Raw genomic sequence first — 17,430 nt, 5'->3', positions numbered from 1 at the left:
CTTAAATTAACCATAACAAACAAACAATCAGCATTTCCTAACTTTTGCATCCTCCAAGCCAAAGCTTAATGAAATATCTTTGCTGGATATATGGATGAAAATGGCTGATGGAATGAGGAGGTAGGAGTGATGCCAGTTCAACACCTCTAAGTAAAGAGTCAAAAAAGCTCCAAGAGTATGCTGCATAACCGGACTCACGTGGGGAATCCTATCACAGTTAAAGACACGAGGCTTTGGAGTCAAGTAGAACTGCGTTTGAGTTTCAGCTCTGCCACATACTGGCTCAGTGGTACAGATTCTCTCTAAGACATAGCTTTTTTTGTCTTAAAATGGAAATAATAATACTCACTGACTTGGATTAGGTATAGTAAACCAAATGTAGCATCTTGTGCATAGCAAAAATTCAATAAATGTTATTATTCCTATCACGTTCCTTTGGACTTCTGTTCTTTACTGTTCTCTGTTAGGTGCACAGGCTTACATAAGAGATATCAAGCTTTGATATGAAACATACTGATTATAGATTTTAGTTCACTTATTTTGGGGGGCAGGCGTTGGGGGGCAGAATTATTGCTAGAGTCTGGGGGCAGGAAGATCATTGCTCAGGAGATGAAACAGAAAATTCTGACATTTTTCATGCTTTAATGTTAACTTTCTGCTTCTCTGACTGATTAGGTAACCTGCTGCTGCTAAGTCACTTCAGTCGTGTCTGACTCTGTGCGACCCCATAGACGGCAGCCCACCAGGCCCCGCCATCCCTGGGATTCTTCAGGCAAGAACACTGGACTGGGTTGCCATTTCCTCCTCCAATGCATGAAAGTGAAAAGTGAAAGTGAAGTCGCTCAGTCATGTCCGATTCTTCGCGACCCCATGGACTGCAGCCTACCAGGCTCCTCCGTCCATGGGATTTTCCAGGCAAGAGTACTGGAGTGGGGTGCCATTGCCTTCTCCAGATTAGGTAACCTAGGCTTATACAAATGACATTTTTCAGATTTTCCTATCACATCATGCTGAATATACTTGCTTTGGGCTTTTATATTTTGAAATAGAAATGATATCTAGGTCTCAAATTTTATTTAGTGAGATAAGCTAGTAGATGTTCATTTAGAATGTATCAGAAAAAGTTAAAATTTAGCAATGGAAATATAAAAAAACCCCATAAAATGTAGACAGAAATGTGAAATATATTTCTTCAAATTGAGAAATTATGCTTTACATCTCATATGTTTTCCTAATGTATTTACTGAAAGATAATTAATTATATATTTCATTAGAATTAGGTATAATTTGAAATAAGGTGAAAATTACAGAAGGTGACATAAGCACTCAGGGTATGAGAATTTTTTCATTAATAATTAACAGCCCTAAAGAAATCTTCAAAAAACCATAGGTGAATTTCAAGTACATTATGCTTAGTGAAATAAGTCAGACACAAAAGAATATATATATGATTCCATTTATATAAAATATGCAGAAAAGGCAAATTTACAGAGACAGAAAGTATGTTAGTGGTTGCCAGAGAATGGAGAGTGGCTAAATGGGCATGAGATTTCTTTTGGGGGTGATGGAAATGTTCTAAAATAACATGGTGGTGATACTTACACAATGCAGTGAGTATACTAAAAGTCACTGAAATGAAATTTAAAAGGAGTGGATATTCATGGTATTTAAATTATACCTCAATAAATCTAGTAATAAAATAAATCTTCCATGTGACTAGATTTCAGAAAAGACATTTTTATGTACTATATGAAATGAGAATTTTGAAGAAAAAATCTACCACTGAGAATGAGAGCCTGAGTAATGCTTTTAGGCTGAATGAGACCTAGCTCAATCAATAAAACATTCTCAGAGTGGCATCCACAGTGGGAAATCTTTGGAATTTGGGAAGGCAACACTTTATGATGCTTGAATTTAACGTAAATAGGGTGCTGCTTTTTTCTCCTCGGGTAAACATAAACCATGACTGGTGCCAAAGGAGAAAGTGTCATCTCTCCTGTGAGTCATTCTGAGTATCATTAATGAACAGATGTGCCTCACAGAGGTAACGAGAGGGACTGGTCATACTTTGATAGGACTCTCTCCAGATTACGTGGGTTATTAAGAATTGCAACAGCATAACTCTGAGGTGGGGCTTCCCTGGTCACTCAGATGGTAAAGAATCCACCTGCAATGCAGGAGACCCAGGTTACATCCTTGAGTCAGGAAGAGCCCTCTGGAGAAGGGAATGGCATCCCACTCCAATATTCTTGCTTAGAGAATTCCATGGACAGAGAAGCCCAGCAGGCTACAGTCCAGGGGGTCTCAAAGAGAGTGACTAACACTTTCACTTTCAAGTCTAAGCTACATAGGTCACTGAGGAGAAGGTATTAAATGGTGGTTCATAGACTTTATTGTTGCTCACTGCTACCATGTTACATGGTTCTTCAGTTAACATGATCTTTCCCTGGTGGCTCAGACGGTAAAGCGTCTGTCTAGAATGCAGGAGACCCGAGTTTGATCCCTGGGTTGGGAAAATCCCCTGGAGAAGGAAATGGCAATCCACTCCAGTACTATTGCCTGGAAAATCCCATGGACAGAGGAGCCTGGTAGGCTACAGTCCATGAGGTCGCAGAGTCGGACACGACTGAGCGACTTCACGTCATAAGTAAACAAAGAGTAGCCCAATGTTATTTAATAACTGAAAGAGTTCCTCTGTCAGTAGTTAATTAAAAGATATAACATTAGACAGTATGTTTCTTGAGGGTAAGGACCATGTTATTCACCTGTAACTCAGCAACAAACATAAGCACAGTGTTTGGCATGCATAAAAAACATCTTCTGAACTGAGAATGAAAGCACCATATAAACAATAAATGTAAAAATTATTATTTTTCACCATAAAAGTAACCCTGATCATTTAAACCTAGCTGTTAAGGTACTACCTTCAAGAAAGGCTTCATGAGTTAAAGACACATTAAATACAAGTTTCTTAAAGTAGAAAAAGGTGTGAAAGAACTGTAGAGGAAAAAAAACCTCTATATTTATGGTGGCCGTGGTGTAACAAATTCCCAAAGATCTCATATAGATAATGTCAAAAATGGTACATCTTTTAGTCTAAGCAAAGCTCTAAAAGAGAGACATGTGTTTAATCTGGGCCAATAAAACACTCTACTTTTATGAGAAGGATAAGTATATGCATAATTATTTTTTAAATTAAAAAGAAACTATACATCCTGAAAACTAGAAACCACTGATAAAGGAAACTGAAAATGATTCAAAGAAATGGGAAAATATTCCATGCTCTTGGATCAAAAGAATTAATATTGTTAAAATGGCCATAATACCTGAAGCAATCCACAGATTTAATGAACCTTTATCAAAATACATTATGACATTTTTCACAGAACTAGAACAAAGATTTCTAAAATTTATATGGCATCATAAAAGACCCAGAATTACCAAGTAATCCTGAGGAAGAACAACAAAGCTGGAGGAATAACCCATCCACACTTCAGACCATACTACAAAGCTATAATAATCAAAACAGTGTGGTACTGGCACAAAAACAGACATATAGATCAATGCAACAGAACAGAGAGCCCAGAAATAAGCCTGTACATCTGCAGTCCATTAATCTATGATAAAAGGGGCAAGAATATACAATGGATAAAAGACAATCTCTTCAATAAATGGTGCTGGGAAATTTGGGACAGCTATGTGTAAATCAATGAAATTAGAACACTCCCTTACACCATATAGAAAAATAAATAAATTCATAATGGGTTAAAGACATAAATATAAGACACGACACCCTAAAATTCCTAGAAGAGAATATAGGCAAAATATTATCTGACATAAATTGTAGCAATATTTTCTTATATCAGTCTCACAACGCAAAAGAAATAAAAGCAAAAATAAACAAATGGAACCTAATCAAACTTGAAAGCTTTTGCACAGCAAACTAAACCATCAACAAAATGAAAAGACAGTCTATGAAATGGGAGAAAATATTTGCAAATGATGTGACTGACAAGGGATTAATATTGAAAATATATAAACAGTTTATATTACTCATTATTGAAAAAACAAATTCAATTAAAAAAAATGGGCAGAAGCCCTACATAGACATTTTTCCAAAGAAGACATAAGACGGTGAAGAGACACTCGAAAAGATGTTTGACACTGCTAATTACTAGAGAAATGGAAATCAAAGCCACAGTGAAGTACCATCTCATATTGGGTAGAATAACTATCATCGAAGTCTATGAATAATAAATGCTGGAGAGGGTGTGGAGAAAAGGGAAGAAATCCTTGTACTCTATTGGTGGGAATGTAAATTTGTGCAGCTACTATGGAAGACAGTAAGGAAGTTTCTTAAAAAACTAAAATTAGAGCTACCATATGATCCTGTAATCCCACTCCTGGGTATATACCTGAAGAAAATGAAAACTGTAATTCAAAGGATGAATGCACCCCAATGTTCACAGCAGTACTATTTACAAAAGCCAAGACATGGGAACAACTCCTATGCCCATCAACATACAATTGGCTTAAGAAGAAATGGTGTGTATATATACACCCAGTGGAATAGTATGCAGCCATAAAAGAAAGAAATACTACCATCTGTAGTAAAACAGATGGATGTAGTGAATATTATACTTCATGAAATAAGTCAGATGGAGAAAGACAAATACTATATGGTATCACATATATGTGGAATCTAATAATAATACAAATGAATCTATATATAAAACAGAAACAGAACCACAGATATAGAAAACAAACTAATGGTTACCAAAGGGGAGGAAGGAAGGATACAAATTACTATACATAAAGTAGGTAAGCAACAAACATTTACAGTATAGCACAGGGGATTATATTAAATATCTTGTAATCCCATGGACAGAAGAGCTTGGCGGGCTACAGTCCCTGGGGTTGCCAAAGAGTTGGATACAACTTAGTGACTAAACAGAAACAACAATAACTCAATGGGTATAACCTGAAAAAAAATCACTCTGCTATACATCTGAAACTAACAGTAATTCACTAATATTGTGAATCAACTATACTTCAATTTTTAAAAAATAGCTGATATATTAAAAAAAAAAAACCAACAACATAGGCACCTGATCCATCATCTCTCCCACCACCTTACTCAGAGCAGGCTTTGAGTTCCACTATTAAAAAGACATATATATGGATACATATATGCAGTCATTAAAAATAATTAGGTATATATGCTATAAATTAATTAGGTATACAGAAGGATCTCCAAGATATACTACTAAGTGAAAAAAGCAAGGTGATCACTTTAGTTAAAAAATAATTTTATCTGTATATTCTAGCAAAAATACACAACTTTTTTTTTTCCCCTAGGAGGAAACCAATTGTCAGAAGAAATGGAGTAGAGGTGGGAAAGTGAGCGTTTATTTTGCATTTTCTATCTCTCTGTACCATCTGAATTTTCTAACCATGCATATATACTACTTTAAGAAAATGTCTACCTGATTGATGAAAACTGTGGACCAGCTTGTTTATTATTTATTACATTATAAAGACTAATGTAAGTTCCTAGTGGCCCCATCAATATTTTGTTCATCTTGTTACCCAAGATATTGTCTGGTATAGTAACCTTTTTTGTTGAGATGCTCAATAAACTCCTGGTGCATTGAAAAAAAAAAGACTAATAAATGTTATTAAAAAATATTTTCAAAGCAAGTTTAAGCAAGACAAGTAGCTGAGTCCATTTTCTGAAGCAATGCTGAGCAAGACTCAGGAATTTACACCCTTTGAACAGTATGAGGATGGCTCATGTGCAATCAGAGGCCAGGATAATGCAATTGACATCTACAGAATTTTCCTGAATTAACAAATCCACTATGCATCAGCAATAATTTCCTGTAAGACAGAAACTCAGAAAGTATCTAAGAATCAATATGATCTACTCCTTAACCCTGTCTGCTGGGTATCAGTGCAGAGCCTCTCTCCTCCGGATCCACCTGCCTTTCCTCGCTTTTTGGTAATGCAGCTGGACCTGTCACAGTTTTTCTTTGCCAGCTGGGACACTACAGTATGAACTGGTCTCTTTTCCTGGTTCTGGTGTGCTCTTCCTTCTCGTTCCTGCTAGTTGTGTGTGGGACACCCAGACGCGCTCCCCACTTCGCAAGTTTCAGTGGTGCCCCAGAGACGGCGGCTTCCTAGCAAGCCTTGTGAGAACTCCAGCGGGCATTTCCTGCTTGCCAGTCCAAGTCTGCAGCCCCTCAGTGAACTTCGCTTCAGTGCCGGTCATAGCAATGCCTCTCCAACAAGGTCTGAATCTCAGTCTTGCTGGAGAGTGGCCCTCTCCAAATTTGCTCCTTTTGTGGGTATTCTGCCTGAACCTTCGACAAGCTGCTCCCTTTATCTGCTATTTCTGTATTCTTTAAAATCTTCTGTACTTCTTAGTAGTTAATCCCCTATTAACTTAACAATTCCTTACATTAAATTTTTCCTGCTCATATTACTGTTATGGTTTCTGGCTCCTGACTGGACCTTGAGTAATTCATGCCCAAATTAAACCAAAACAAACCAAGTAAAATCAAGCCAAGCCAACAGTAAAGAATTAAATCTATAAACTCATCATAAAATGTAAGTCTGTATTATTAAGTTTGATAACACAGAGAAAAGCATGGCACGCATCCCTGCTTATTAAATAACTGCATGCATTAAACACATGCATGGAACAAACAAAAAACACAGTGTAATGCTTTTGCACTGTGTAAACTAAGCTAAGCTGGAACTATATTTCCCAGAACTCTCTTTGCCGCATGAGTCCAGGTTAAGGTTAATGACAGAGAAATGTGTCTAAGATTTGGAAGGCAAAAATGAAGCAGTGGCCGCTACACTCTGAAGGTCAGTACAGCCACGTGCTGCTGTATTTCATACACTTTTATAACTAATCTGCTGGATCATCTTAATGTGTGGGAAGAACCAGGCTCACATTTCTTCCAGTTCCTATTGGATCTCTTCCATTAGCTACTCCTACTCAGAGCTAGGCACATGTGTAGCTCAATGGCCAACAACGTGGCTTCTTTTTCAGGTCACCTCCTTCCCTGAAGTTGGAGGACATGAGAGACATACACAGATTCTACTTTGCCCTTGTTCTTCCCTCTGTCATGCCCAGCTTTTCTTCTTGACTGCTGCCCTGATGACCTACAGTGACATCAGGCCAACAGGTAGACCCTAATTTGAAGCTTTCCATAAACTTCTTCTCCAGCTTCTATAACAATATAAAAGCTGGTCCCTACAATAGGGTCCTTACTTCCTATCACTCATGGTGCTTTCGCTTGATGACCAAACCCTCACTAATACACTGTAAAACAGGTTAATAATCCAGCTTAAACAAAGTCTTCAGTAGTTTGGATTTCTTGAGCAATTGAGTTTCTACTGTCGGTTCTTATTTTCCCTACATTTCTTCTTGTTTTTTAAATGTATATATATTATATAGAAATAAATATCTTAGATGTTAAAGTAGGAAAATTTTAAAATGCTATTTTCTTTAACAAATGCCCATGTGAGGGCCCATATGAAGGCTAGTTAGAAGAAAGTTTTCTGGTTACTCTGGGATATGGAGACAAATTTCCTTGATGGTTTAAGACACAGGAGGGCCTGACCTATTTTTGTAACATTGTTCTTCATGTTAGGAGAGGAATAAGACGAAGAACCACTAAGCAGTTAAGAAAAACTGGAGTGGGCCTGGAGATTGGTTAAGGGAAAACCGAAAGATAATGCCCAAGCTCCAGCTGGTTGTCTTTAGTTTCTAAAGCCAAATTCATTTGATTAAAATTTTTGAGATTTGTCCTTATTTCCTGAGGATGCTCAGTATGACCTGCCAGATCTCAGAAGTGTGAGTCTCATAAATTTCATTTTCTGTTTTTGAAGAGGATGGGAAGGTAAGGAGGAAGAAAAAGGAATACGCAGTGACTTAGCAGCAGAGAAAGGGCTCCTGATTATGGAGAATGTTTGGGTTAAGACTTTTAACTCAGAGACTGTGGACAAACTGTTTGAAGTAAAGTTTTTTAAAAATTGGTCTTATCAAGAAATATTTATTGAACACATGCTAAGTGCAGGAAGAGGACTAGACCTCATCAGTCAGAAATGGTGGATGAAACAAAAAGGATAGGCAGAACAAAAAGCATCTAAGGGCATGGATCATTTTTATGAATCAGCTAAAGCACTTAGATATATCTGATGCCTAGTTAGTTCTCCACTAAATTAGATCTGGGAATATCTGATAATCTCTCTTGACTTAGAGTCCATGAAACAGGGAGTAGCTAAGCTAGAAGTCCTTCCATAACGCCTATCTGAAGTCCTGAGCTTCCTGAGGCTAACTGCACATAGCTGGGCCTGAGGCAGCCTGGCTGCCACAGGTTTCTTGTTTCCTATTGTGTATTTCAGACAGACGTAATCAACGTGCTCTTCAGAGCGTGGCTCCGTAACTCCCTACAAGTCTTTACAGGAAAAGAGAGAATAAGAATTTGCTGGATTGTTTGCCATAAGAATCAATCTCTTTGAAAGGCATGGACAGGAGAACTACAGTATGTGATAGAATTAAGAAAAGCACTGAGCACTCCAGAAAATTTTAAGAAGGTTCACAGAAGTTGCCAGTGATGTTAATCTCTAATTTCTGCCTGACATTTATTCATCTAGTGTGTTCATTCATTCATTCATTCAGTAGAAACTTATTAACATTGGGATATAGCAATGAATAAGACAGATAATATATAATATTAATATTAAATTTATTAAATATAATAAATTTATTATAATTAATGATTAATATTAATTAATATATAATATAAGTATATAAGTATAATTATAATATATATAATAATATCCCACCAAATTTGTTTTCTTTGGTGGCAGAGAGCAGTCAAATATAAACTAAACAATACATAATTTCAGGTTATTAAGTTGCTCTAAAGAACAATGAAATGGGGATAGAGTGGTGGGGTTATATCTTAGGAGATAATTTAACATGTATTTCATTTTTTGCACATAGTATGCAACAAATGTTATAATAGATATAGCCACAGATGTGTCTTAGATATTGTCAGGAGATGGGACTGATGTAGTTCCATGATAAATCAAGCTGAATACATTTATATAAATCAAAATGACTTACATATAGACCACTAAAACTTACCCTATAGAAAGCACTAGTCAGAGGGAGTAATGCTGCAGCAATGTTATATTCTTCTAAACTGGAACAATCCTTAAAGAAAACAAAGAGAAATGAGCATTATTAGGACATTTATCAGAAATCACAAATATATGGAAACAAAAATCTATGATACATTATTTACTGTTCTAAGGGGTTTTTACTTTTATTCTAAATTGTCATTAAGACTTACCTAGATAATTGTGAAAAAAGAGCTGGAAAAAAATACTGTCCTGAAGCACAGTCTTTTGTTGTAAAAATACATTTGAGAAAGATATTTTCATACACTATTGGTGAGTAGCTACTTTTACTTTCCCGTTTATGTTCATAGCTGTGCAATTTGTCCAAAAAATTTTGGAGGGGGTTTAAATATATTTAATTACTGCATTTCACTGAACCAAAGATACACCTTTTCCCTCCACATTTTAACTTCTCTAAGACTGGGATGTATGTTATAATTGAAATAGTATATTTTTTCTCAGTGTTACCTATGAAGAGTTTGCATGTAAAATTTTGTTATGGATCAGGCAAGAAATATCAGTGATGCCAAAACCCTTTGGGTGAAATGTTGGGGAATAGGAAAGTCAGGAAATCTCAGTGGGAATGTAAAATGGTGCAGCTGCTAGGAAAATGGAGAGAGAGGAATGAAGAGAAGCCGCTAAAGACAGAAACCTGGGGAAGATAGATGCTTATATAGAAGGAATAAAGGAAAATCAAGATGGGAAAGAAATTAGAAGAAAGCAATACTAAAGATGTCAGGATTCCCAGGTGGTACTAGTGGTAAAGAATCTACCTGCTAATGCAGGAGACGCAAGAGACACAGGTTCGATCCCTGGGTCAGGAAGATCCCCTGGAGTAGGAAATGGCACCCCTCTCCAGTATTCTTGCCTGGAAAATTCCATGGGCATAGGAGTCAGGCGGGCTAGAGTGATGGGGCCACAAAACGGTCAGATGCGACTGAGCACAATACTATAGATGTCAGGAGAAGAAATGACCAATGGTGTTGAAAGCTTCATGAAATTCAGTAAAATGAAGATTGAGAAAAAGCCAAGAAACTTGTGAATCAAAGAGGTTACTGGTGACATGATGAGGGTGTAAGTGAGTAGAGTAAAACAAAGGCCCCCAGTGTAAATGCTCATAGCTGTAAAGGGGAGGAAGCTGTGGAAGAGTCATGACATCCAAATGGGTGGCTGAATGAATCTTGGTAGTACTGAGCCAGATGAATACTAACATTCTATGTAATCCTTTGATTCTGTAAGAATTAGAAGGGACCCGTGCACACCAAGGAGGAAAATCCAAGGGAGAGAGAGTTGAAAAAGAAAGGTCACTGGTAGAACAAGGTCTCTGAGATATGGCTGCTACGCAACGTGGCTCCCATTTCTAAGGGGGAAACATCTCATTTACATAAAAAGCAAACAAACAGAATTTATATTAACCATCAGGATCCATGAATACATCAGCAAAGGTAACATATTAGGAGAGAGAAGCTTGGTTTTACAAGGAAGACTCAGGCTTATCTAAGAAGTTTCTATGAGGGCAGTGGGCAGTGTCCTTACTGTTGTGCAAACACTAGTTGTTTTTTTTTTTTAATTGGAAGATAATTACTTTACTATATGGTGAGGTTTCTGTCATGCATCAACATGAGCCACAGGCAAGAACTTGTTCCCTTCCTCTTAAACCTCCCTCCCAATCCCACCCCTCTAGGTTGTCACAGCTTTGGGTTTCAGGCATCATACAGCAGATTCCCACTGGCTCTCTATTTCACATGTGGTAATGTGTATGTTTCAATACTACTCTCTCAGGTCATCCCACTATCTCCCTCACCTACAGTGAATGAAAGTCTATTCTTTATGTCTGTGTCTCCTTTGCTGCCCTGCAAATAAGAAGGCAGTCATTACTTTGGAACCACATTTATGTTTTTATTTTAAAATAAAGGCAGGCTGGGAAAACTGGATATCCAAATGAAAAATGAAACTAGACTTCTATCTTATATCATACACAAAAATCAACTCAAACTGGATTAAAGACATGAATATAAGACCTGAAGCAATAAAACTCCTAGGAGAAAACACAGGTGGTAAGTTCCTGGACATTATTCTTGGCAATCATGTTTTAGATGTGACACTTAAAAGTACAAAGGCAACAAAAGCAAATATAAACAAATGGGACTACATCAAACTAGAAAGTTTCTGCACATCACAGAAAACCATCAACAAAATGAAAAGGCAACCTATGCAACAGGAGAAAATATTTGCAAATCATAAATCCAATAAAGGGTTCCTAGCCAAAATATTCAGGGACCTCATACAACTCAAGAGCAAAAAAGACCAAATAACTCAATTAAAAAACGGGCAAAGTAACTGAACATTTTTTTCAAAGACATACATATGGCCAACAGGTACATTAAAAGGTACTCCACATTGTTAATAATCAGAGAAATGCAAATCAAAACCACAGTGAGCTGTAACTTCATTATTAGAATGGCTATTATGCAGAGTACATCATGAGAAATGCTGGGCTGGAGGAAGCACAAGCTGGAACCAAGATTGCCAGGAGAAATATCAATAACCTCAGATATGCAGATGACACAAGCCTTATGGCAGAAAGTGAAGAGGAACTAAAAAGCCTCTTGATGAAAGTGAAAGTGGAGAGTGAAAAAGTTGGCTTGAAGCTCAACATTCAGAAAACGAAGATCATGGCATCTGGTCCCATCACTTCCTGGCAAATAGATGGGGAAACAGTGGAAACAGCGGCTGACTTTATTTTTCTGGGCTCTAAAATCACTGCAGATGGTGACTGCAGCCATGAAATTAAAAGATGCTTACTCCTTGGAAGGAAAATTACGACCAACCTGGACAGCATATTCAAAAGCAGAGACATTACTTTGTCAACAAAGGTCTGCTAGTCAAGGCTATGGTTTTTCCAGTGGTCATGTATGGATGTGAGAGTTGGACTATAAAGAAAGCTGAGTGCCAAATAATTGATGTTTTTGAAATGTGGTGCTGGAGAAGACTCTTGAGAGTCCCTTGGACTGCAAGGAGATCCAACCAGTCCATCCTAAAGGAGATCAGTCCTGGTGTTCTTTGGTAGGACTGATTTTGAAGCTGAAACTCCAATACTTTGGCCACCTGATGCGAAGAGCTGACTCATTTGAAAAGACCCTGATGCTGGGAAAGATTGAGGGCAGGAGGAGAAGCAGATGACAGAGGATGAGATGGTTGGATGGCATCACTGACTCAATGGACATGGGCTTGTGTGGACTTTGGGAGTTGATGACGGACAGGAAGGCCTGACGTGCTGTGGTTCATGGGGTCGCAAAGAGTCAGACACCACTGAACGACTGAACTGAATTACCAAAAAGACAAGAAAAAATTGCTGAGGAGGATGCAGAGAAAAGGGAATCCTTGCACACTGTTGGAAGGAAAGTAAACTAGTACAGTCACTATGGAAAACAACTGGAGGTTCCTTAAGTAACTAAAAATAGAACTATCATATGATCCAAGAATCCCACTTCTGGGTATATACACAATGCAAAGAAAATCATTATCTTACAGAGAAATCTGTACTCCCATGTTCATTGCAGAATTATTCAGAACACCCAAGGTGGGGAAGCAACCTAAGTATCCATCAAAGAATGAATGGATAAAGAAAATGTAGTTTATATATGCAATATTATTCAGCCTTATAAAGGAAAAAAGTCCTGCCACTTGGAACAACATGGATGAATGTAGAGGGTATTATGGTTAAGTGAAATAAACCAGGCAAAGAAAGACAAATACTGCATGGTATCACTTATAGGTATAGTCTTAAAAAAAAAGTTGAACTAAGAAAGAGTAGAATGGTGGTTGCCAGGGGCTGGGGTATGGGAGAAATGGGAAGATGCTGGTAAAAGAGTACATATAAGATGAACAAGGTTTGAGAATCTAATGTATAACATAGTGACTACAGTTGATAATACTGTTATTATATAATGAAAATCTGCTAAGAAAGTAGAATTTAAGTATTCTCACCCTCCCCAGAAAGGTAAATCTGCAAGGTGATGGATGTGTTAATTAATTCGATTGTGGGAATCCTTTCACAATGTATGGTATTTTAACGCATATATATGGAATTTAGAAAGATGGTAACAATAACCCTGTGTACGAGACAGCAAAAGAGACACTGATGTATAGATCAGTCTTATGGACTCTGTGGGAGAGGAAGAGGGTGGGATGATTTGGGAGAATGGCATTGAAACATGTATAATATCATGTATGAAACGAGTCACCAGTCCAGGTTCGATGCACAATAGTGGATGCTTGGGGCTGGTGCACTGGGAGGACCCAGAGGGAGGGTATGGGGAGGGAGGAGGGAGGAGGGTTCAGGATGGGGAACACAGGTATACCTGTGGCGGATTCATTTCGATATTTGGCAAAACTAATACAATATTGTAAAGTTTAAAAATAAAATTTAAAAAAAAATCTTCATGGTGTACACTTTAAATACATTACAAATTTATTTGCTGATTATACTTCAGTAAAACTGGAAAAAGTACAGAGGCCATGTAGGAAAACACCACATCCTGTTCCTGTTCTGTCATCTCCATGGATTTTATAATCCCAGAATATGGCAAAAAGTGTGAATCATCTTTTTTCTTCCTAACTTATTCCTCATTCTCTTGCTTAGGACACTGTTATGTGCAAGAATGTCATCCCCTGTGTCCTAGCACATCTGAGTTTCTTTAACAGAAATGCCTTGCATGTTTCTGAAGACTGTCATGAGGCCCAAGGCAATAAAGTTCAACAGACTTGAGCTGTAATCTTCTCCTAAGGAAATGATTGGGATGCCAAGATGCCTTTTGACTTTGATTTCACAGCAGGGCTTCATTTGTAATGATGCTGTCCAAACTTTAAATGACAACAGCTGTGATATGAAGTCCCACACACTCATTTATACAAATTTCCCACATATTAAAAAAAATTAAACAATGGGGAATTTCAATCCATGACCAATTAGCAGGGAACAGGCAATCATAAAACATTTAGAAGCTATTTATTATCTTACAAAATGTTTACACATTGTAGTGCATGTCTCAAACCTGAGCGCCAGTCAAATGCTGATTGCAAAATATAAATATAAAATTCTTTGTAAATCACGTTAGAGACATTCTAAGTTAATTAGATTGAAAAATGGAAAAATTCTGAAACAAGAAGTACAATCATTGACATAGCAATAGCATTTCGGCATAGTGCAGTTATCTGTTGGGGAATCAGTTCGTAAATACACATCCTGAAGTCCCCTGTGTTTTGGCCACATAATAGCAAAGTAGTTATAGGCATACCAGGCAATTTATAAGCCTCCAAGGACTTGAATACCTATACATGTTTTATTGTGAACTGTGCTACGTGGTTTACCTTTAATTTTCCTCCTACAATTGAAGAGTGAACCTTGCAATCTTAATTTCTCATCACCCTAAATTATTTCATATTTGGATTTGCATACCTTTGGAACTGTTATAACCAGCATTCCTGTTTTCATAAAACTTTGGAATCTCTCAAAAATGATATATGTAAACATTAAAAGAAAAAAATAAGGCCAAAAGGCATGATGTCTTACAAAGCTTTTTTTGAGTTTGGATTAGACATAGCTCAGAAAAAAAATTTTTTTTGAGTTGTCCAAAACACTGAGAACATTTGTATCTTCTACACAGAGACAAAAATTAAAACTACCAAAGCCAAAAATACCTCTGTATATCATATTACTCTCTTGCTCAAAAATGTCAGCTATGTTCTGACCAATACAGGATAATGAGCAAAGTCTTCTGCTAACCTTGTAAGACCTCTGTGGTGTGGACCAATCTCCACAGTTAACCGACCATATGGCCCTCCAGTTATAAGCCACAGCTCTAGTCAGTCTGCTTTTTTTTGGTCATCTTCTATTCCACATCACCAACTCAACAGACATGAATTTGAGCAAACTCTGGGAGATTGTGGAGAGCAGAGGAGTCCATAGGGTAATAATGAGTTGGACATGTCTTAACAACTGAACAACAACAAACGATTCCACATTATAACTACTCCTATCACATCTAATACCTCTAGCATGCCACCCATGCCTTGCCTCACCATTTACACTCCTCCCCTTTGGCACCCCTACATGAATGCCCTCCGGCTCGTCCACCCTTTCCAGGTACAGCATGTGCTTGCATGCTAAGTTGCTTCAGTTGTGTCTGACTCTTTGGACCCTATGGACTGTAGCCCACCAGGCTGTCCGTGGGGTTCTCCAGGCAAGAATACTCAAGTGGGTTGCCATGCCCTCCTCCAGGGGATCTTCCCAACCCAGGAATTGAACCTGGGTCTCCTGCGTCTCCTGCATTGGCACACAGGTTCTTTACCACTAGCACCACCTAGGAAGCCCTCCAAGTACACTGCTAAGTACAAAATAAGCAGTGAGACTCTTGTTGTTTCAGCCTCAGGTTATATTTTAATGCTCAATCAGCTAATAAAACCACTGAGAATGTACCACAATTTTGAACACTATGGTTATTTAATATGTACCACCAGTCCTACTGAGACAGAAGATGAATGCTAGACTTGACAAATAACATCCAGTCTTAAGTTTTTGAGTGAACGGTGCAAGTCTGCTTCAGCGTTGTATGTCTGGAAACTAGGACAGTGCACCTGACATATGGTAATAATAGCTAACATTTATTAAGTGCTTACTAAGTATTAATAGCAAACATTTTCAGTTTGGATACACAGAAATTATTTCATTTAATTTTTACAACATCTCTAGGAGGTAGACACTAGAATTGGGTCCATTTTGTTTAGGAAGGAACTAGTTTCTAGAGGTTAAATAATTGCCTGAGATTAAATGGGTACAAACAACAGAGGAAGAATTCAAACCCAGCAGTCTCACTCCAATGTTTATGCTTTAAAGCTCTAAGTCCTGTTGCCTCTCAAATGCAATAGAGTATCAGATCAGATCAGATCAGTCACTCAGTCGTGTCTGACTCTTTGCAACCCCATGAATCACAGCACGTCAGGCCTCCCTGTCCATCACCAACTCCTGGAGTTCACTCAGACTCACGTCCATCGAGTCAGTGATGCCATCCAGCCATCTCATTCTTTGTCGTCCCCTTCTCCTCCTGCCCCCAATCCCTCCCAGCATCAGAGTCTTTTCCAATGAGTCAACTCTTCGCATGAGGTGGCCAAAGTACTGGAGTTTCAGCTTTAACATCATTTCTTCCAAAGAAATCCCAGGGCTGATCTCCTTCAGAATGGACTGGTTGGATCTCCTTGCAGTCCAAGGGACTCTCAAGAGTCTTCTCCAACACCACAGTTCAAAAGCATCAATTCTTCGGTGCTTAGCCTTCTTCACAGTCCAACTCTCACATCCGTACATGACCACAGGAAAAACCATAGCCTTGACTAGACGAACCTTTGTTGGCAAAGTATATCTCTGCTTTTGAATATGCTATCCAGGTTGGTCATAACTTTCCTTCCAAGGAGTAAGTGTCTTTTAATTTCATGGCCGCAGCCACCATCTGCAGTAATTTTGGAGCCCCCAAAATAAAGTCTGACACTGTTTCCACTGTTTCCCCATCTATTTCCCATGAAGTGGTGGGACCGGATGCCATGATCTTCGTTTTCTGAATGTTGAGCTTTAAGCCCACTTTATCACTCTCCACCTTCACTTTCATCAAGAGGCTTTTTAGTTCCTCTTCACTTTCTGCCATAAGGGTGGTGTCATCTGCATATCTGAGGTTATTGATATTTCTACCAGCAATCTTGATTCTGGCTTGTGTTTCTTCCAGTCCAGGGTTTCTCATGATGTACTTTGCATATAAGTTAAATAAACAGGGTGACAATATACAGCCTTGATGTACTCCTTTTCCTATTTGGAACCAGTCTGTTGTTCCATGTCCAGTTCTAACTGTTGCTTCCTGACCTGCATACAGATTTCTCAAGAAGCAGGTCAGGTGGTCTGGTATTCTCATCTCTTTCAGAATTTTCCACAGTTTATTGTGATCCACATAGTCAAAGGCTTTGGCATAGTCAATAAAGCAGAAATAGATGTTTTTCTGGAATTCTCTTGCTTTTTCGATGATCCAGTGGATGTTGGCGATTGGATCTCTGGTTCCTCTGCCTTTTCTAAAACCAGCTTGAACATCAGGAAGTTCAATAAAGTATAGAACTGAATATAAAAATGGCATCTGAGAAACACATAATTCAGGCAAAAGAAGAAAATTTCCACTAATTATAAATAAT

General features: G+C 38.0%; 1 protein-coding gene across 2 annotated transcripts in view; it reads right to left on the bottom strand.

Moving 5' to 3' along the window:
* Positions 1 to 17,430, bottom strand: part of SBF2 (SET binding factor 2) — a 498,121-nt gene that overhangs the window by 124,026 nt on the left and 356,665 nt on the right. For both annotated transcript variants that reach the window (XM_005215931.5, NM_001103237.3), the window contains exon 17: positions 9,167 to 9,235. In XM_005215931.5, the coding sequence (XP_005215988.1) occupies positions 9,167 to 9,235 (69 nt within the window). The remainder of the gene's footprint in view (positions 1 to 9,166; positions 9,236 to 17,430) is intronic.

Source organism: Bos taurus, chromosome 15 (assembly GCF_002263795.3).
Source record: "Bos taurus isolate L1 Dominette 01449 registration number 42190680 breed Hereford chromosome 15, ARS-UCD2.0, whole genome shotgun sequence".
NCBI lineage: Eukaryota > Metazoa > Chordata > Mammalia > Artiodactyla > Bovidae > Bos > Bos taurus.
The sequence above is the reverse complement of the archived record's forward strand: the minus strand, read 5'-3'. Positions and strand labels throughout refer to the sequence as shown.